This window comes from Columba livia, chromosome 2 (genome assembly GCF_036013475.1).
Source record: "Columba livia isolate bColLiv1 breed racing homer chromosome 2, bColLiv1.pat.W.v2, whole genome shotgun sequence".
Classification (NCBI taxonomy): Eukaryota; Metazoa; Chordata; class Aves; order Columbiformes; family Columbidae; genus Columba; species Columba livia.
In genome coordinates, this window is record NC_088603.1 from 9,162,415 (window position 1) to 9,183,714 (window position 21,300).

General features: G+C 37.6%; 1 protein-coding gene across 2 annotated transcripts in view; it reads right to left on the bottom strand.

Annotated features, from left to right (window-relative positions):
• PAXIP1 (PAX interacting protein 1) overlaps positions 1–21,300 on the bottom strand; it is a 36,769-nt gene that overhangs the window by 13,379 nt on the left and 2,090 nt on the right. For both annotated transcript variants that reach the window (XM_065050447.1, XM_065050448.1), the window contains exons 2-8: positions 17,052–17,186; positions 15,065–15,108; positions 9,975–10,038; positions 9,180–9,293; positions 4,669–5,313; positions 1,025–1,760; positions 100–194 (exon numbers count right to left, since the gene is read on the bottom strand). In XM_065050447.1, coding sequence (XP_064906519.1) covers positions 100–194; positions 1,025–1,760; positions 4,669–5,313; positions 9,180–9,293; positions 9,975–10,038; positions 15,065–15,108; positions 17,052–17,186 — 1,833 coding nt within the window. The remainder of the gene's footprint in view (positions 1–99; positions 195–1,024; positions 1,761–4,668; positions 5,314–9,179; positions 9,294–9,974; positions 10,039–15,064; positions 15,109–17,051; positions 17,187–21,300) is intronic.

The following is a 21,300-nucleotide window of genomic DNA, read 5'->3' on the forward strand; positions in this document are numbered from 1 at the left end:
AGTGGATAGTGCTGAAACACTTCCAATCACTCCTTTTATGATTTAGTTATTATGACATTATGTTATCATCGCTTTTTTAACAATAGAGCAGAATCTTACCCGTTTCCAGGTCGCTAGCAGCTGTTTGTCAGACATCTGTTCTGGATAATCAGCTATTGCAAAGACACAGCCCAGTAGGAAATAGTCTTCTGGAACTGGAAGAGTTTGGCACATAAAAGAACAAAAAGTTAAACACTGACAAATCTGAAGAGTTCATCTCAGAACATACTGCTACACTAATCTTTCCTTTTACCAGCTTATGAACTTCATTCACTTTTGAAGTGAATCTTTCTTGGAAAACGTAGGATCCAAAATTTCAAAGCTGACAGCCATATCTAAAGGCGCAGCTCAGCCCAGGGTTTGGGTTTGTCCTGGGTGGTGGGTTTTTTTCTGGAGGACGGGGAGCTAACAGGGTAGAAAGAAGGGCCACCAAAAGGAAAACTTATGTAAGACAACAACCTGCTCTTTTATATAGATCAGCTATGAAGAGACAAAACAATCAAAAAGCTCTCAGTTTTGCTAGCATGGACAGAATTCAAAGCAGGGAATGATGGCTTTCTGATACTGAATGCTCATTAATTTACTGTTTTTTCCAAAATCTAAGCTGTATTTCCAGTTGTTATCCTCTTTGAAAGCTCTTCTTTCCCCTCTTCCGAAGGAAAAACAAAAATTAAAAAAAAACAGGGTATGTGTAGACTAACACTGTTCTCATAGCATAATTTACATGCTAGTGGCATAAACTATATATTTGAAAAGAAAAATCTCTCAGTGCTCTCAGGCTTTTCAGATTTCTGGATCATCCTTAGTTATAGTGTAAATCTGTCTGCCTAAAAATTAATAAGACAGGTCCTGAGCCATAAATAGTGTTTCTAAGTCTTAGAATTCTATACCATAAATGCAGCATTATATTTTATATTCTAATCCACATTATGTCATGTCATTAGCCACTTTTTTTTTCCAGGATCACAAGGCAATAATTACTAACTCTCTGCTGCTGGATCGTGTCCAAAAAGCGGCTGCTGTTGCAGTTGCTGCTGTTGCTGCTGGTGGTGTTGTGGCTGCTGGGGTGCAACTTGATGCTGTAGTGCTTGAGATGTCTGAGTTAAGTGCGGTGTTGCCTGATTCTGCATTTGCTGTTGCTGATGCTGTTGGTGCAAGCGCTGCAAGTGCTGCTGCTGCAATTGCTGCTGCTGCTGATGTTGCAGCTGCTGATGTTGCAGCTGCTGTTGCTGCAGATTCTGCTGCTGTAGCTGCTGCAATTGCTGCTGCTGTAGCTGCTGCTGCTGCAGCTGATGAAGTTGCTGTTGCAACGCATGCTGCTGCTGGAATTGGAGCTGCTGCTGAGGTCGGTGGAGCTGCTGCTGCGCGTGTAACTGCTGCTGCTGCTGCTGTGGAAACTGAAGCTGCTGTTGTGCGAACTGGTTCTGCTGATGGACTTGCTGTTGTGAAAACTGATGAGGCTGTTGCTGTTGGAAAGACTGTTGGGCAATCTGGGGTTGTTGCTGCTGCTGCTGCTGTTGTAGCTGCATAAGTTGCTGAGGCTGAAGGTGTAGAAGAGGATGGTGCTGCTGCTGCTGCTGCGCTTGGTGCGACTGCTGCAATAAATGTGTCTCTGGTGTTAGTTTCACTTGACTAAACAGCACCGCGTTTGGATGTCCCTGTTGGCTATGATTTACTTGCTGTTCTAAACTTTTTGTAGGTGCTGAAAGTGATTGTAATATCTAGAAAACAAAGATTAGTTTTGTGATCTTTTTGTTGTCATTCAATATAAACAAATATGCAAAGAACTATTGGGAAAATACAATTCTCAAAAGAACCTTATGCTTAAATACATTGAGAGCTAATAAAAAATCTCTAATTGTTAGTAGCAAAATGAAGACAGGACTTACAAATAGGAAACGATGGAGCTACACGTGGCTCCTAATATAAGGCAATGCATATTCTAGCAAAATTTAAGATTAAAACTCATGCTTGTATTATGGATATCTCAAACAGCATTATGACTATTAATACTGTATTAATAATTACACTGATCAACTCAATCAATTGCAATATCAGTTTTACAACTCTGTTGGCCCATTTAGTTCAAGGTTTAGTTCCAGGGTCTTATTTTCTTTATCTTAAAATTTGCTAATAATGCCTCCACTAATTAGTGCTGTTTGAAACACGGAAATTTAATACAATCTTGCTTGCTTTTGAACCAATTCAGGAATATTTAGTTCTATTTTTTAAACTGAATCCCAAAATACAAACACTGATCTGCTGAGCACTTGTAGTTTTTTGGGGAAAAAAAAACAAACCAAACCAACTAACTAACCAACCCCCCAAAAACCAAAACACACACACACACAAAACCCCACACTAACCAACTTATACTTAAGAATAATAGACTACAGGTTTATATAGAATGCTGAAGTGATCTGAAGTTTAATTTCATTTCTAGATGTAATACTCTACGTTAAGAAAAAATCATTTCACACTAAGCAGACGTAAGTTAGCAAGTGAGTTTTTAAAGCATTAGAAAAGAGAAAATTAGGCAAATTCCTAACGAGACTAGGATGAGTTCTATGTATTAAAATATTTTAATATAAACTACCTATTAAAAAATAGAAGGAGCCATAACAACCTATATATTTGTCATTCATTAAGTCCTTTAAACATGAAAACAGCTTTGGTGAACACTGCAAAGCCTGTTTCCTTCACCCACAGAGTAAACTTCAGTGATATGCATGTGCAAGAGAAATCAAAGCACATCACTAAAACACAAAGCAAATTAACTGTATCCTTGCAGTGAGACGTCACCATTAGAGATGGTTCAAGTATTAATTATAATGCCCTTCAAAACATCTCGGGTTTCATATGTGTAATTTTGATGTTGTTGGTATAGTGTACATTTACAGCCATGATTATCAATGCATCACCCATCACTTATGTCTAGACAGCACTACAGTATAAGCATTCAATAGCTAAAAATAATACGCACAAAAAGAATGCTTCCATAGCTCAGTAGATTTTTATGCTGCTCTCCACAAAAAGTCCCCAAAGTCAAAATTACAGAAGCTTCAGAACAAATATTTCCAAACAAAGGGATAAAACTTTAAAAAGTATCCTAGGGCTATATTCAGAAAGTAACTTGGTTATCTACAAAATGCCTTGTTATTACAGATCCTGCCATTCCACAGAAATTTCAGGTTCAAATCAAACTAACTTTCCAAGGTTATGCACCAAGACATGAGATCCACCCAAGACTGGCGTCCAAGCAGGACACAAAGTACAATTTAACCCAGCCAGAGGGAAGTTATAAGGAAAAAGGTAGAACTGGTAATCATCCCTCTAGGAAGCAGCTTCACTATTCCAAGATGCAAAGCTTTTCTCCAGGTGCTGGAGCTCGCATGGCAGCCTACGCAGCAGCCCGACACAGTGCTCAAGAACAGCCCCTGCACACCATGGTCAAGTCTCTGTCTAACAGACTTGTGGAGAACAAAGTCTAACTGAAGCACGATAACATCGACTGCCCTGTAGCTCTAGAAATACTACTTATAGAAAAATACTTCAACAAGGACACCGCTAAAGAGTATTTGATAGTACAATGCCTGGTGTTGTACATATTGTGTTCAGACATGAAAGCATCAGCCAACTTACCAGCACTGGCCAACCGACCAAGACTTGGGCGGTTCTGCTCAGTCCTTACCCAGAAGTCTCAGTCCTTAAAGAATTCAAGGCACTGAGAAGAGGAATCTAAGACTCAGTTTTAAAAGCAAGCCTGCATTTCTGTTTCTTATTTAGAATTCATATAGATAACAATGAACCAACATTTCTGAGTGATTCCACTTTTTGTGTTTAAGTACTAGCTGTAAGCTTCTATATTATACAGGCACCTTTGAAAGTTTTACCTTCAGATAAACATCCAAATAAATGCACCGGTACAATTATTTAAGTAAAAGATATGTCTAACATTTACCAGCACCTACTTTGCTCACATTCCCTTCTCATGAACATCTTAGAATTTCAATGCTGCATGTTATCCCAGTGCATGCTCACTCGCTATTTTCTTCTAAAAATAAATCCAATACAAAAGCTGAAATTATTTCAACTACACAAGTGGCATAAGAACTTGTAAATTAGGGCGTCTGCATCATAATCCTGACTATACTGTATAACAACTTAATGATGCCCAGCAGAAAACCACAATATAAATCTGAACCTACTGTGAGAACAATCAATTTCACAGTTTTATGTGTTTATAGCACAAATAATTCCTTGCGCTAAATAAAAAGCTTGAAGGGTATGAAATCAGTTTTCCTGAACTAGTCAAATAATTCTAAATTAATAAATATTTTTTCGCTCTTGCTAAGAAATTAGTGCTGAACATCTAAACCACGCAATAGTTGAACACAGCTCCACTCTTCCAAGCAGTTTTCCAAATGCATTCTTACTTCTGTAAACCTGCTAGGAATGAAGTTACTTATGACAAAGAGGTTACTAATTTGACTACAACTTCTAAGTAATATGCAGAACTTTTAATCCTTCGTACATTTAAAGAAAAATAAAAGGAAATTGAAGATCTTGGATTATGATAGTTCCCAAGAAAAAGTCCAATATCTTATAAATTAAAAATCCAACACTTACATGTGCTACATTTGATGGTCTATTAATCTGCTGAATATCAGCACTATTAGTAATATTCCTTAATGTCCGCATGGCTGGACTCCATGTCGCCATCATTTCCTGTCGATCGGAACTTTGGGCACCTTGTACTGAAGCCATTAGGTTGCTTCTCATATCTGGAGGCAAAATATTACCTGGCACTGGTGGGACATTGGCACATAAATTAATTAACCCCGAGTCTTTCCCTTGAGGCAACCTACGCTTTGCTGTAGATGCCTGTGGGACTTCAGCTGGTGTCCAATTCAAATTCCTTTCTTGCTTTTCTGGAGAGGAATCTGAAGAATCATCAAACATCAGTTCCCCTTTTGCCTTCTCAGCAGTAGTAGATTTTGGTGAAAAAGCTTGATCACCCAAAGGTGATCCTTCTCGTGAAGATGCTGGGCTTGATAACTTTTCATCAGTACTAGCTTCATTCTGAGACTCTTGTTCTTCATTTTCTGCTTCTTCCTCCTCTTCCTCCTCCTCCTCTTCTTCTTCCTCGTATATAACTAAACGGGGATGATAAGGAACCTCTTCTTTTTTACTCTTATCAGCTATAGAATCCAGTACCCAGTCTGGTGTCACAATTTTAATGCTGTCCCGTTTACAAGCACATTCATATTTTTCCTGGAAAAAAAAAAATAAAAAAATTAAAGACACAAAATCCCAAATAACTTTTTCAAGAGCAGGGCTAGAGAATGGAGAGGCAGATCACAAAAGGCCATCCAATAAAACAAAGTGATCTCTTCCTGAACAAACAAGAGAAACTATGCTACTGTGCATTACCACAAGTTCCAAGAGATTAAAACAAAAACCTCCACATTTCTGATATAAAGGACTCAGAAGGCACAACTGCAGAAGATTAAGTCTTCGCTCACAAAAAAAACACCACAAATTCTTCTCAAACACAATCACAAAATGATTTGAGAATCATTAAAATCAATTATGAAAAAAAACTTTCAGAACTCCAGCAGCTAGCAACATCACAGTCAATACTAAGGTGCCACTGATTTTAGGTGGATGTGAAGTCGAAATACAGTTTATACTTACATTTTATCCACTAATAACAAAACAACAACAACAAAAAAACCACACCATCATGAAAAAGCATTTGGGGAAAAATCAGAATCTCACAATAGGGACAAATATTTACAGGTGACACTGAAAAAAATGCATTTCAGCAGGAATGTAAATCAGAAACCAGTCAGATATTTCCCATACACCTTCTCAGAAGCTGCAAACTGATGCTGCCCTCAACTTTAAAGCTACACTTCTGTCCAAATATTAGCTAAATCCATTTCAATGAGAGGTTGCAATGTTGACAAAATAGAAAACTTTATCCCTCCCTCTTTCCTCACTATTTAATCATTTGAAGATATAGACAACTAGCAAAAGTTCAGTCCTCCCTTTCCTATGAATAGACACAGAATCAGTGTTCTATTTATTCAGACATCCCCTTTGATGGAAACCCTTCACACATATCCAAATAGTGGGAAAAAAATGAAAACTTTCTTCAGAAGATTTGAAACTAATTTCAAGATGTAATATTTAAAAGTGATTGAACTGGAGTTTTCTTTGTGTGACAAACAATATAAATTAACAACGAGCACATTCAGAGGAAATTAATTTAATTTAATGATTCTCTAGAGTTATTTCCTACAATGAAACTGTCATTCATACACAATAAAGACATTACAGATGAAATCAAGTTTGTTTGCAGATATGAGTCTTCTTTCTTTCTTTACCGTGAGAATTATTAAGAATCTTGTTTTATCATCTTGTGTCTAGTCAAAGCAACCATTTAAGTTTCCACTAGTGTCAAGATGTTCTCATTACAAAATGCTGCAGACTCCCTTGTAGTAGAACGTCAGAGGGGCAGGGCTAGAAACACTCTAAGTAACCATCCTAGGAAACGGTTCCCATTCAATGATTATACAAATTAAACAAGATATTTATTTTATCCTACAGATATGAAATGCTAATGTGTTTTTTTCAGTTTCTTGACTGGCAAGCTCAAGACAACATCCTCTGCTCTAAAAAGCTTATGACTTAAGGTAACACTTCTTAAATATATATCATTGGCTCTTAAAAAGACCACCTTGGGTAGCAAAGCTCCTCATCCAAGCACTACATTTTGTTATGATGCAGGAGGTGGTGTTTGCTACACCCTTCTAACTCTTTCACAGAAGAGAATGCACTTAAAAAAACCCTGAAAAACAGAAAACCAAGACCACCACCCCCCAAAAAAACCCCAAACAAATAAAAACTAAAAAGTTTGTTATCGTTTTAAATGAAACAGGGAAGAAAAAGCAAGCATTTCCACGTCCACACTTTCTCTTCTCCCAGTGCTGACCCAGGTTTTATTCTAAAGCACTTTCCTATGTATTGCATGCGTAAGTTTATTGTCATCCTACTAGCAACATGTTTTTGTCTTAGTATTAGGTAATTTACATTAATTTCAAAATACAAAAAGAGCCATTGGTGGGACAACAATATATTCAATTTGTATAAAATGACATTAGAAACTTGACAAAGTTTTACAGATTTATGTAAGGATGTAGAGTACAGAACCTGACCTTAGAGCTACTCATATTCAAATAACTAACCTGTGCGGCCTCTCCCACTGATTTGAAATTTTAAAAAAATGGTGATGGAAGTGTGCTTATGTTATTAAAGGACAAGAAATAAACAACAAAAAAAACCCAAAACAAAACAAAAAACTTGCTCCATCCACCACATTAACTAAAAGCATCCAAACTATCATTTTAAAATGAGCTTCAATTTGTTTGAAGTATTTTCAGTCTCTGAACAAACACAATAAATCAGTTACAAAGGTATTTGTTCTTCAGGAAGAGGAGTTCCTGACCACTTCATGAAGTTCCAGTGAACTATTATAACCAAAGCATTAATAGCATGAGAGGAGAGGAGAGGAGGCCATTCTGATGTGCTCAGTGCTGCCTTTGGCCAGTTACCTGATCTTTCTGATTCAGTTTCTCCATTTGCATAAGGACAGGAACGTCTGACTTCTGACACAGGAGAAGGAAGTCAAATGATGACATTAAATCAGGAAGAGCTGTGGACTCTCTCAAGGGTAGAGAGGCCTTACAGAGAGATTTGGATAAACAACAAAGCTGGGCAATCACCAGCTGTATGAGATACCAGATCCTGCACCTAGGATGGGATAATCCTGGTTACACATATAGATTGAGGGATGACAGGCTGGTGGAGCAGCCCCATGGAAAGAGATCTTAGGTTGATGGCAAGTTGAATACAAGTCAGCTGTGTGCCCTGGCAGCCAAAAGGGACAACCATGTCCTGGAGTGCATCGAGCACAGCACTGCCAACTGGGAGAGGGAGGTGACTGTCCCATTCTACACTACTCCGGTGTGGCCCCATCTCAAGCACCGCGTGCAGTTTTGGGCACCTCAGTTTATATAAAGGGATATCAAATTATTGGTGTGTCCAGAGGAGGGCGACCAAGATGGTGAAAGGCCCCGAGGGCAAGACTTACAAGGAGCAGCTGAGGTCACTTGGCTTGTTCAGCCCTGAGAAGACTGAGAGGGGACCTCATAGTGGTCTACACCTTCTTCAAGGGGGATATTGGATGGGCAGGTGCTGATCTCCGCTTTCTGGTGACCAGCAATAGGACACGAGGAGATGGAATGAAGCTGCGTCAGGGAAATTTCAGATTGGACATTAGCAAAAGGTTCTGCACTGAGAGGGTGTTCGGTCACTGGAACAGGCTCCCCAGGGAAACGGTCACAGCCCCAAGCCTGACAAAGTTCAAGGAATATCTCAATGACGCTCTTAGTCACTTGGTTTAGTTTTAGGTAGTTTTGTGAGGACCAGGGAGTTGGACTCAATGACGCCTATGGGTCCTTTCCAACTTGAGATATTGTATGATGCTATGATGGGAGTGATTTAAACTATGACTTCATCAGAAGTTGGAGAGGAATGTTGTGTGCTGTTTATCCTGCCATCTCTCTTTAAAACGAATGCATTGAGGGATTTTGAGAGTTCTCTTTCAAGAAGAAAAAACTATCAACTATAAAGAAAAAAAACTGTTCCTCCTTTTGCTCTCCCTGTTCCTTTCTCCCTCATAACAAGGGGCATTGAACGCATTTTTTTCAATTTTGCCCTTAATTTCTCTTCACTGATTCTGTATCTACAGATTTATAAATCACAATCACTAACAATTATGACATGTCAAAATTAGGTTCGGATAAACAGAATAAAGAATAAAATGCTTTATTCAACCAGAAACACAAATACCAATATGAAATTGGACATATTTTGAATTCATCAGGCTTAAAGCCATGCTGATAGTAAATACAAATGCAATAGCTGCAATGCAGAATTGTGCTGAATTTAGCTGTTCTAAGACTAATGAACAGCCTTAAGAATCCTAACTTCAGGGAAATGGAAAATTTTTGATTATTCAAAAGCAAATGAGAGCTACAAGAAGAAGAATTGCACACATAATAAGATCTTACCCCCTTTGGCTCAGGCACAATCAAATGAGTACACTTATTATTGAGGCTCAGCTGGCAATTCCCTCCATAAAAAGTAATCAAAGCCCACAGCGTATTTCGATCTTCAGATGAAACCTAAAAGGAAGGTAAATAAGCCTTTTAGTTCTATCCAACCAACTGCCTTCTGCTTGAAGAATTTTAGTACAATGCATGACATACCATTTACAAACCTGGCTAATGTATTACCTGTCACTTTTAAATACCAAATTAGCACGAAAAGTCACAGAGAAGAAAGGGTGACAGAGAGACGGCAAAAGAAATTACATTAAACAATTATTTTTAGCCTGCACAGAGAAAGAGAAAACATTCTTCACTCCTGTAAAACTCAACACTAATATATGACCTTCCACGAGATAAAAGTTAGTGATCAAGCAAATAAGAACTATTTATCTCGCTTTATTCACTGGCACCTTTGTTAAGGTATCAGTGCATAAGCAGATAAAATATGTGGACTGAATATTGTGTTAATGCAGAAAAAGGAAGAATAGGAGCAAAATATAGTCTAGAGTACTCTGTGTTTTAAAATCACTGTAGAGCAGAATACAAGAAAAATTACTGATTGTTCACAGTTTGAAATATTCATGCCCTCATTTTCAGTGAAAAACTGTTTTATGTGATAATTCATCTAACATACAGAAAGAAGTCATAGTACAACAGAAAAACTAGTGCCTCTCCTCAAAAAAAAAAGGCAAAAACAAACAAGCATTACATATATATTGCACATTGGAGTAGACTGAAATATGGTTCACTTCTTACCTGAGAGAGACATGCAGTGACTCCAAAAAAGATCTGACACGATTCTGGAGAAAAGGCATTTACACTGGAAAGCAGGTGTTAAGGACGCAAAATGATTTCAGTAAGAGTTTCCTGAGGGACATTAGAAGGAAATGAAATAGCGTGCATGATATGTCTCAGATATTATCAAGTATCTGACCATTCAAAAACATTTATTTTTAAAGCATGTTGCCTTTTTCCAATTCAAGTTAGAAGGATCAGGGAAGAAAAAAAAAACAACAAAGTACAAACTGCGTCAAGACACTTTTAATATTATGACTTATTTTGGTGACATTATAAACTTGCCTCTTACCAGAACATATCCCTCAGCCCATCCCAGGATGCTAAACACAGGAAGTCTGGCTTACGGAAGTCTTTACCAAGAGCTTTCTTTCATTATCAAGTGCTTATCTTCCATGCTTAAAAATATGAGAGAACCTGAAGAAGAAACTTTTGCTACAATCAGCAACAAACAATTATGATGCACAAGAAATTTGATAAAATAGACCAAGAGAAGTGTGTTTTTCTAAAATAAAACCTAAAAGCAGACACTTGTGATAAAGCCAAAGTGTCTTGTTTGCACACTTACTAAAAAAGATGGTAATATGGCAAATAACTCCATTTAAAACCAGCAAGAAATAAAAGCACTGCCTTAAAAAAAATAATAGGGTTAGAAAGTAATCCAGAAACCAGAGGTTTCAGAAATGGCTGTTTGGTAACCAAATGGTAGAAGTTTTGCTTGAAGACATCTTTTGGAACCTCACCTGCCCTTTGCAATTTTTGAAAGACTGGAAAAGTAGAAAGTTTTCTAGCATACAGCATGATGATTCCTAACACACGGCATGGTGATTAAGTCCACAAAAGGCACTAGGGCACCAGTTTTCTAATAGTGCAATTTCTCCATCAGAAAGAACACTAATAATGCAATACTAGGTTATTTAAGCCTGAAAATGTAGCTAATTCACAGGTGGCCTTTTATTTTTTCAACAAGTCCTCAGGAACAGGGAGAAGGCTTATAGATGTGTGACATAACATATCAAGGGACGAGCTCATATATCAACAAAAGCAGCAAAGTAAAGTATTAAAGAGATTACCTGCAAACAGCAGTATAAGGACGCACCAAATCTCCTGTATTTTTTTTCTTACAGAGGTGTAACACTTGCCTTAGGCAACAGATCTGGGATGTGGGGTGAGGGGAAATCTAGGAGCTGCTATGAAACACAAACTGAGAAAATATCACACTGGGAAGTAAAAACAGAAACACAGCATGAAACTAACATGAAGTTTTCCACCATGCTTTGAAAATTCAATCAGATCTCTGGTAGCAATGCAGATTTGTTTTCAGATGCATGAAAGAGATAGATAAACAAAACGGTATGCCAAAAAGAGCAGTGAGAATTTTTACAGACCTAGTAAATATGGCTTACAGGAGGAAACCGAAAGATCAGAACTGATGTGTTTAGGAAGCTAAGAGGACACATCTTCAAATCCTTTAAAGGCTGCCAAATGAAAAGAGAAGTAATTTGTTCTCCCTGTTCAGAGTGGCTCAGATAAATCAAAATAGGGTTAGACTGCGGCATGGTAACAGGGTGAAACTCTAGTGAGGCACTGTGAGGTGACTGGGGAGACTGTGAAACATCCAATACAGAAGGGGCCTTGTGAAACAGGAGAGAATGGTTTGACAGAAATGACCCAGGCAAGACAGACAGACCAGCTGACTTCTGTAATGTCCCTCCCTTTTCTACACTTTCACATGACTTTGCATTTGAGACACATGTACATCACGTTAGAAAAAATGACCACAAAACCAGATGTGTATGGTGTTACAATACAAGCGCATACTGAGATTTCTGTAACGAAACACAATTATTTTCCAGTGCTTTTGAGAGATGCACCAGCAATACAAACATTATAATATCCAGAAGAGACAATACACAGCAAGCTGACAAAAAAGCCCAAGAATACCCCAAGAAGTCAGATGAACATTCTGACTTTCTCTGTGTTGCTCAGTGTCCCATCTAAGGCAGAGATTCAGTACTGGATCTTTCAAAAGTGCTCAGTTTTCTACTCCCTGCCTGAACATCTGCTCCAGGCACATAAAGCAGCAACAGCTTGGTGTTTAACTTCACAGAAGTCCATCGGTTTGACTGCAGCTGGCACTCTTCTTCCAACTCAAAGTGAAACAGACCCTCTTAAAACAGTTACAATCAGCACAACAATCATGTTGCGAGTGGGTCTGGAAAACAAAAAAGAGGAAATGTGACAAAACTCACTTTTCTTTCCTCCTAGCAACAAAAATCCAGAAGTGTTCTGACCCTCTGTCAGCTGTACAAGACTGTGGAAAAATAAAACATCCCTCGTTCTTGCTTTTGCTGCTATCAAAGAGGTTTAAGAAAGAAATCACCAGGCCTCTTCATGGCATTATAACTGAGGCTTTCACACACGAGACTGTCTTTCCTTCTTCATTTTTCTGTTACTTTGCTTCAACTGCAGGTTAGTCAGATTTTGTGAACATACGTTAGCAATTAACAGAACACTCTGCCTCCTGAAGTTCCCCATGGTGAAAACAACTTTCACAATTGAATGTTAAAATGTATTCATAAGAAACAGGCAAAATTATTATGCGTTTATATTGTAATAAGTCATTCTACATTAAACTTCACCTTTAACAACTGACAGGCAAATGCCCATAAAATAAGTACCAGAATTGGTAAGCTGACATAAAATCTTTAAGGCTCTAACTAGATTCATAAATCTGACAAAATATGTTTCGAGGACTTGTTTCTTCAGAAATGTAAAGAACACTTTGAGCATTACATCTCCAAATTAACACATAAACAAAAGACAAAACGTAGAATCTCAAGCCTCTACCTAAACAGGGTCCAAACCAAAGCAACTGAGCAACTAAATTATTCCTATTAACTACTATATTTTTTCATTGTGGTAGTACCTCAAACCCTAATGAAAGGCTGAATGCCACTGCATGAGAGTTGTGAAGAGACTGAAACAGAACAAAGTTAAGATTTAACAACCCATTTTAGTGAGCACAAGGCTCAGAATAAAATCTAAAACCACCAGGTTGTAAGGACATGAAGTGCTCGGGAGAATAAAGCAAAGGTCCAAGGACACATTTACTGCTGACAGGTGTACAAAACTGCCTTCCTCCTTGCAACCCAAGAATACGACACCACTGAGACCCGCTCTTTTCATTTGGCCATTCCAACGTATACCCACAATAAACACTCCCTGGGCAATAGCCATTCAGGGCTGCATTCACATGTTTATTGCTACAATTCAGTTATGGATTGCATCACTCTGGGGTTTTATCTGTTGATTTCTCTTCTAGGTACATAATAATGCCAGCTCTTAGAGTACCCTTCTAAAAATGCCTGGTTTTAGACAGAAGACCAATTTTCACAGTATCACAGTATGTTTGGGATTGGAAGGGACCACAAAAGATCATCTAGTCCAATCCCCCTGCTGGAGCAGGAACGCCTGGGTGAGGTCACACAGGAACATGTCCAATTTTCTAATAGTGCAACTTCTCCATCAGAAAGAACAACACTAATCACACAATGCTAGGTTACTTAAGCCTGAAAATATAGCTAATTTCAAGCCATTTTATTACTTTTTTACGCAGTCCTCAGGAACAGGGAGAAGGCTTACAGGTGTATGATATAAGCAACCATCCACTCCCATCCTGATGATGAAAGGATGATAAACATATATATTGTTTCCAGATGCAAAACCACAAAAGTCACCAAGCCTAGATCACATCACAATAATCAAATTTTTTTAAATACAGGAGTAGCTCTGCTAATTTGCCTTTTGCCATGTAAAGTTTGATGCATTTTTTTCCATTTGGAAGCCAACTCGTTAATGGAAAACTTCCTTCTGCTTAGGTCAGAAGACTATCCATGACTACAGCAAATGTTTCACCCACACTGCTGAATCCTATCCAACATGTTGATTATCATGATCAAAACAGCTGCAAAAACCTCACTATATAATTTTATCTGATGAATTTAATGTTTTCTCTTCCTACGGTTCACTTCCTGAGATGAATTGTCTTGGAGAACTAGAGAATATACAGGCTATTTCACAAATACCTGAGACACAACAAGATGTAAAGGCATATACATTGAAATACTGAGGATAAAACATGGATTCTGAATCACCAGATCACATTAAGACCTGAATTCCTAATATGAACACCTGAATTCTTGCATCTACCACCTCTTGTTTTCTATTACAGACACAACCACCTGCTAATCTCATTCCAAAATGAGATCTCTTGCCTGACAGCATACCTGCTTAGTCCTGGCATTTGTTGCAATAATCTGCTCCTATCTGTACTGAAATATATTGCTTTGTTTCAGCTTTTCCATACATAGAATCTTTATCACGAAAGGTCTGAGAAAAAGAAGTATGAATTTTTTTCCGTAATAACAGCCATTGTCACAATTCCTATAATCCAAAGAAAAAAATGAGGGGAACATAAATAAAGATGAAACAATAATAACTGACAAGAAGAAGGACTATGCCATCCATATGTGAGAATATATGCTCCAAACAAGTTAAGAAACAAGGGTCTACCAAAGGCAAGGACAGACTATCCCAAAAATGGGAATACCAACACTATCTGTTAATAAAGTGTTATAAATAACACAGTGTTGATATGAGTTATAGCGTATTCACCCCTTACTTAACTCTGCCTCTAGACAAGGCAAAATAGGTCATTCTACTGTGAACCAATGTTTGCCCACTTACTGCACTGTACTGTTTCTCCTGGATCCTCACAGTTAATTATCAGCATGCAGCTAAAATGTTTTGAGTCCATTTGCTGCCAGTTTTCTTGCAAGTGCCTATTAAGCATCCCAAATAGCCAGAGGAACAGGAAAACTGAAGTAAGACAAAGAAGCTTCCAGCACGCTGCGATCTCAGCAAGCAAGACACATCCATCATTTTAAAAATTTAAGTTGTACATACTTGAGACAGTCTTAAATCCCCGGACAGTATCTATTTTAACATGTTTTCTATAGAAATTATTGAAATGTGAACTTAAAGGATACGGTAGAAGAGCTCCACAGCGAACAGACAGGATCACCCAGGAAGGCTGAAAAATAAAAACCATGAGACATTAAAAAACCTCCACATGCATGTGTGAAATGTGAATTATCTTCCGAGTTCATACTATACCTAGTTTCAACATAGATCTCCCAGCTTTGAAGTTTAAGTGTTTCACAGACATTGTATTTAGGCCTTTTACAAAATAAATCAGAACAATCTTCTTTTTGTAGAGTTAATATGAAGACTGCTCAAAGGTTGTGCAGCAGTATGGGAGCAAGACCCCCTTATCTTATCCTTCTATTGTGCCAGGAAAACCATTTACAGTATTTATTAATCCTCTCAATTTTTTCAGTCTTCCCTGCTCTAAAAAAAAATAACCCTACCTTACACTCCTCACCAAGCAGTCAGGAACCATAACCTTGCATAGAAAAGAGTTTGTAAATACACAACCATGAGGGCTGCTACGCACACAGGTGCTGACCCCTGAATGACAGAATTCTGGGACAGACGAAGGTGGTGGAGAAGGGAAAAGATACAGGACAGTGGTCCCAACACAATATAAGAAATAAGGGGGAAAGAGTGGCATCACATTCAGTATGAAATGACATTTACTCAAAAACAAACAAACAAACAAACAAATATATTGTGGTAACTATGCATATGGTGTTCCAATTCTTGGTATGCTCCCTCCTTCAGAAAAAGAGATAAAAAAATTAACTAAAACCATCCAATTCATAATTACTCAATACTCTGCAAAAAAAATTGGGAGATTTTCCTCCTTCAAGTTTTTCTCTTTCTTGTTCTCTATTCTTTCCTCTCAATAACAAACCACCTTTGCCTCTGATTTCTATTACCTTAATACTTAGTCTAATCTTCTTGGTTACAGATCACTCTGTGATATGTTCAGGTCAAACTAAGTGACATTACTGAAAGACTTGCTCTTATTTGGCAAATGAAAAAGTTCAGCTAGTAGCAGTTATAAAGTAAATTATTTAAGTAAATGGCATTAGAAAGCACTGTAATGATGCTGATGCCCTTCCTTCACATGAGAATGGCAGCAGTCTTCTTGTTTGTAAGACTAAAACTCTGCCACAGAACACTTCAGAAAAAGGAACTAAAAATTAATCACCACGCTCACTATAGCCACAAAATCTCCAGCTAAGCACCTTCTATTTTTTTTGGAATTAATTCCTACTTCCACGCTGTCAGATTAACCCTCGTGACATAAGTTGTCAAAATACTTTAGTGCCACCAGCAACGACATAGAAAAAAAAACCCAAAATCATGTACCCAAAGATATTGGCAGTGAAATACTAGTGCTTTTTCTTCTAATCATTCTCAAGACTTGCAGAGTGATGAGTTTACATTTTCAAACATGAAGTCCACTAACTTTCAACGAAAAAACAAAAAACAGTATTGCAAGATAGTATCAAAATACTGGTAATTCCAGCACAAGTAAGGAAAGATTTGAAAAACTAATATCAAAAGAAAAAAAAAAAATCTACAAGTTACTATTGTTTAAAATTAGCACAGTACACATATGCAGAACCAAAATATTCATTTTGCACCTTGCCAATTTTATGTTTAAAAAAATCCTCATCGTCTACTACTTATGCTAAACTGATGCTTCCCATTCCCAGAAGCTTGTAAGAACCTTCCCATCAGAAACATTTCTGAAGTACAACTAATAGGACACCATCTTACAGATGACCAAAGGAAGAATCTGGAAAAAACAAGTAAACAAACAAAACAATAGAAAACAAAAAAACAACCCAAACCACTGATAGATACAGAGCAAAAAAGAGAAAGGAGAGAACAGAATTGTACAAGAAATCTATCAGTCAGGATGAAAGTTTGCGTAACAATAATAGAAGATTTTTCATGTTTCATTTGTTTCATTTTTTTCATCATCCAAAAATAAATATTTTCTGTTAAAATAATGAAGTATCCACATCAGTAATTTGACAATATCATGGATGTGTCATTCACCTTTACCACAGGAAGATCAAAAACTTCACGAGATTCTCCAACTTCTGGATTGTCTCCATCTTCTGAAATAATATGTGAAGCCAGCGCATTGTAAGAAACTTCCTTCGCTTTCCCGGCTTTCAGAAGTTGAATAACCTAAACCCAAAAGAAAAGAGGGAGAAGTTAACTACTTTTAGCAACTTTTATTTGAGAAAAACGTTAATGCAAGAACACACTAACACATGAAAGGAATTAATATGACTTTCTCAGTGGTCCTCCTGTAAGTGGCTAGCACACCTTTTGAAGATGCAAATGCATCCCATTTAAAACCTGATCACCAATGGTTTGCACCTCTGTCATATTTTAATCATACAAGTTAAAGATTTACTTTCAAAAAAAAATTCAGGCTGGGGCAGAAATCTGGAATGTCAATATGTCATATGTTCTTCAAAAACATCTCAAAATAATTCTCTCTAAGGCATAAAACCCTTCTCCTCTGTATTTGTTTTTGTAAATGATAGCTTTGGAAGCATTTGAATATACTTTAAAAGAAGAGCTTGAAGCTTAAAAAAGGTAACCCAAGGGTTACCTTAGAAATGGTAACATCATTACTTTACACTGCAGTCTTCATAGGAATTCTGCCAGATTTAGCCAGTTATTTACTTGGATAAGTGAGGAAAAAAAAAAAAAAAAAACAAGTTCATGCGTTTTCTGAAAATGTTCATTTAATAGCTAAGAAAATAATTCCTTCACTAAACACATTTGGTTCCAATATTTCTAGTTCTAATCGATATACCTCAACTGAGAGTGTAAGGGTAAATGTGAAGAAGTCATCCAGCTGCTCCAAAACAAAACAGCAAGACAGAACCAAGGAGAGAGAACGTGTCTAATACCACCTTAGTATGAAAAGGATCTGGAAGCACAAAAAGGTTGTAACCACTGCCTTGAGAAGGGAAAACATTCTAACAAAGAGTTGTCGTATTGGGAAAAAAAGTGATGGAGGACAAAGAATGATTTCGAGAAACATGAAAGTTACTACCTTTAAGAGCTGGAATTTAAATGTCTCACTCCATCACTCTGTCCTCAGAAAATACAAAGCACCTCACAACTCATCTCTTACTCCTATTTTTGCAAGGCACATATAGATGATGTTGGTTTAAGAGTTCACTATTCTCTCAGCTCAATTGGAGAGAACCCGGCCCTGGTCCCTAAAAACAGGACTCACTTTTATTTGAATAAAAATAACAGAGAAGGCAGTGGGGTGTAGAAGTGAGGAAGAGAAACATGTTTTAAAAACAATAAGGCCTAGAGTTCAAATGTTAAAAATACCAGTTAAGATTACTCTTTCTCCTTTCCTTATTCAGAAATGAATAGAGGTTCACTTCATAATCATCTTGCAAAACCAAACTGGCACGATGTTCCTCCTCCAAAACCTGCCAGTGACAGACACTTATCCCTCAACACCTGCTGGGGACCCGCTCTTTGTAACCAGGTGCTCTGCCCACCAAGTGAAGAGCAGAGAGCAAGGCATCGATCAAGCAAAATATTAATTGGTCCTCATGCAATTGCTACCTACCCTGTACTCTAAACAAGACAGTGAAGGCAGTGAAAAAGAGAGTCTTTCAAAACGTGGTGTCAGGCTGTTATAAAGTATCTAGGCTAAGGAGAAAAACAAGGATGGAGAAAAGTCACCACTCAGTAAGGAGACAATTTTGGCATTTCCTGGCTGAAGTATTTGACTTTAAAACTTCATTTATTTAAGAAATCAACTTTTTTTCTGCAGTGGATGAATACATGATATTGTCAAATTACAAAAGAATTACTCTAAAATAACCAAGAAAATCGTTCACAAGCTTGTTGTTCTTGCCACCACAGAGTCAGGAACAGGAGAGAATGTTTCCATTTTACAGACCAATCTCCTGTATCACAGGATACCTTCCTGCATGAAATCCAGTTAACTGCAAAGTCACACAAGATGCTGTAATTCCAATGGGAAAAGCTAAAACAAAATAAAACACTTTTGAAAACAGCAGATATTTAATAATAGCCCCAGCACACAAGCTCCTTGTCTCGCAGAGCTCTCCCTGAGTTACGAGCCCCATTCAGGTGTTTGGTTTTGGGAAAGCTAAAACCAAGAGTGAACATAATGAAAACTACACACCCAAATCTGTGAGATAGTGTGAGAAAGAACATAAAACTAATGAGCTAAAAGTATGGGGGTTTTTTAATATCAAACCAATATTGCATTAAAGAGTCTGTGCAAGGAGTCTACTTATGCAAAAAGTTACGCTAGTTTCAGGTAGCAAGTTTAAACACTATAAATACCATTGCTAGTAATTTCTCGTGATTATTTAAAGTGATATGAAAAGGCTTTTCCTCATTTAGGTCATGTCAACTTCAAAACTCCTCTCAGAACACAACTTCTTCAGTTTCAGTAGTGTACAATTTAAGAATCTAAACTAGTATCAACCATACACTTGTAACTAGAAAATAAAATGCTGAAAAGTCCTCATATGATCATTGTAATAACCCTGCACTTTAGGTGTTAGCTTAAATCCATTAAGTGAAATTTCTTTCTTTTTTGACATATACATTTTATTTTTGTTCTTTCCCACTAAAATCTGTGTTGAAAGAAGCAAGAGGAATAGTTCAAAACCAACAAGACAATGAGCATTAAAAAAAAAGGTAAAATAATAAAACAAGAGAGAACCAGAAACTAAGTATCCTGCTCATGCTGCATTTCATTACTTTTTATCTCTTTCTGTATGAAATACCAATTTTAACCGGTGCTACCAAAGCATGATGGTTTGGGTTTGCATCTTTTAGGAAAGCAGCAAAAAGCATTTATTAAAACAAAAAAAATAGCTGGCATCTACTCCTCAGCCCTGTAAGGTGTGAGCAGCCAAGTGCACATCCCAATGGAACGGATTTAAAGCTGGGTGCTTAATTCTCCCTCATTTGCCAAAGAATATCTAGGCACAATTCCAGACTTTTGTTTCCCTTCTAGTTTACCCTGCATATGTTTTAATAGGTAGTGGGTATTCGGTTATTCACCTGAATATATTACATTGTTTTTCTTACTCTTGGATTTGTTTTGATTAAGTGCTCATTTGTGCTAGGCCTGTTTTAATATGTATTAGGACAACTGGTCTTCCATGAAACCATTTGGAAATTCAAGCTGATCAAAGCGTGCTCCTCCCTAAAATGTGGGGGAAAGTTATTTTCAAAAATCAAGCTGGCAACCATTTGTATATAAAGAAGTTAAAAAACTTCAAACATATTTGTAAGCTTTATGTTAGTAATGGACCAACATTTCACTCTAAAAACTGCTTAAAAGCTACTTCTTGAGCTCGATTTATAATTTCTGCTTTCTGCCTCGGTTCAAAACACAACCACTAAGTATTACTGTGGTTCAAGTTGCTCCCATGGTATCACACACAGAGGGCACCTGCAGAAGGGAGGACCAAGGCACCCATGAAGAACTGATCCCAAGCTCAGCTCAGCACAACGTCCTCGCTCTGACAGGGCTCTGCATCCCTCCCAGGTGCAAGCCATTTCAGCACGCAGAGCACTGGAGGGAACAGTGTTTGAACAGGCCAGTGGGCTGCAGAAACAACTCAGGTGCACAGGACTTCTCAGTTTGGGCATCACTCACGGTGAGAAAGTGGCTCAGCAGCTCCCAGCACGGCTGAGCTCAGACACAGTGCAGCCAGTTCCATGCAGTGCTGGGCCTGAGCTTACCAGTGCTGCCAGAGCTACCTTCACTGTCTGCCTGCAACCCCAAGAAGCCATCCACAAACTGAGGAGAATTTAGGGGACCTAATTTAGAGAAAATTGAAGCTGTCAGACAATGGCATTAGCTGCTAAGAAGAATAAAACTTAACGTAAGAAAGAAAAGTAGCTGAGTAGAGTGTTAGTTTACTCACTCTGTGAGAATACCCCTGATTGTCTTTGCTATGTCAACACAAAAGTAACTACATGCCTTTTGGGACACTATGTATATATGATAAATGATATACAAGAGTCTTATTGGTTTTTGCACTCATCTTCACATAATATTGCTGCTCTAGGCTTTTTTAAAAATACAGGAATTGTTATTCAAGCTCTAACACACTGTTAAAAAATATATGCCTAAAGACTTTGTTTTGTTTCCTCCCCCCCACCCTTCAAATATATTCTTAGTCTGTGTTTCTTTTAGCATATAATCCTATTCCTATGAAGAAAAAACACCTCAACAGGTCCATGCCTATATCTGAAGTTCACTTAAAGG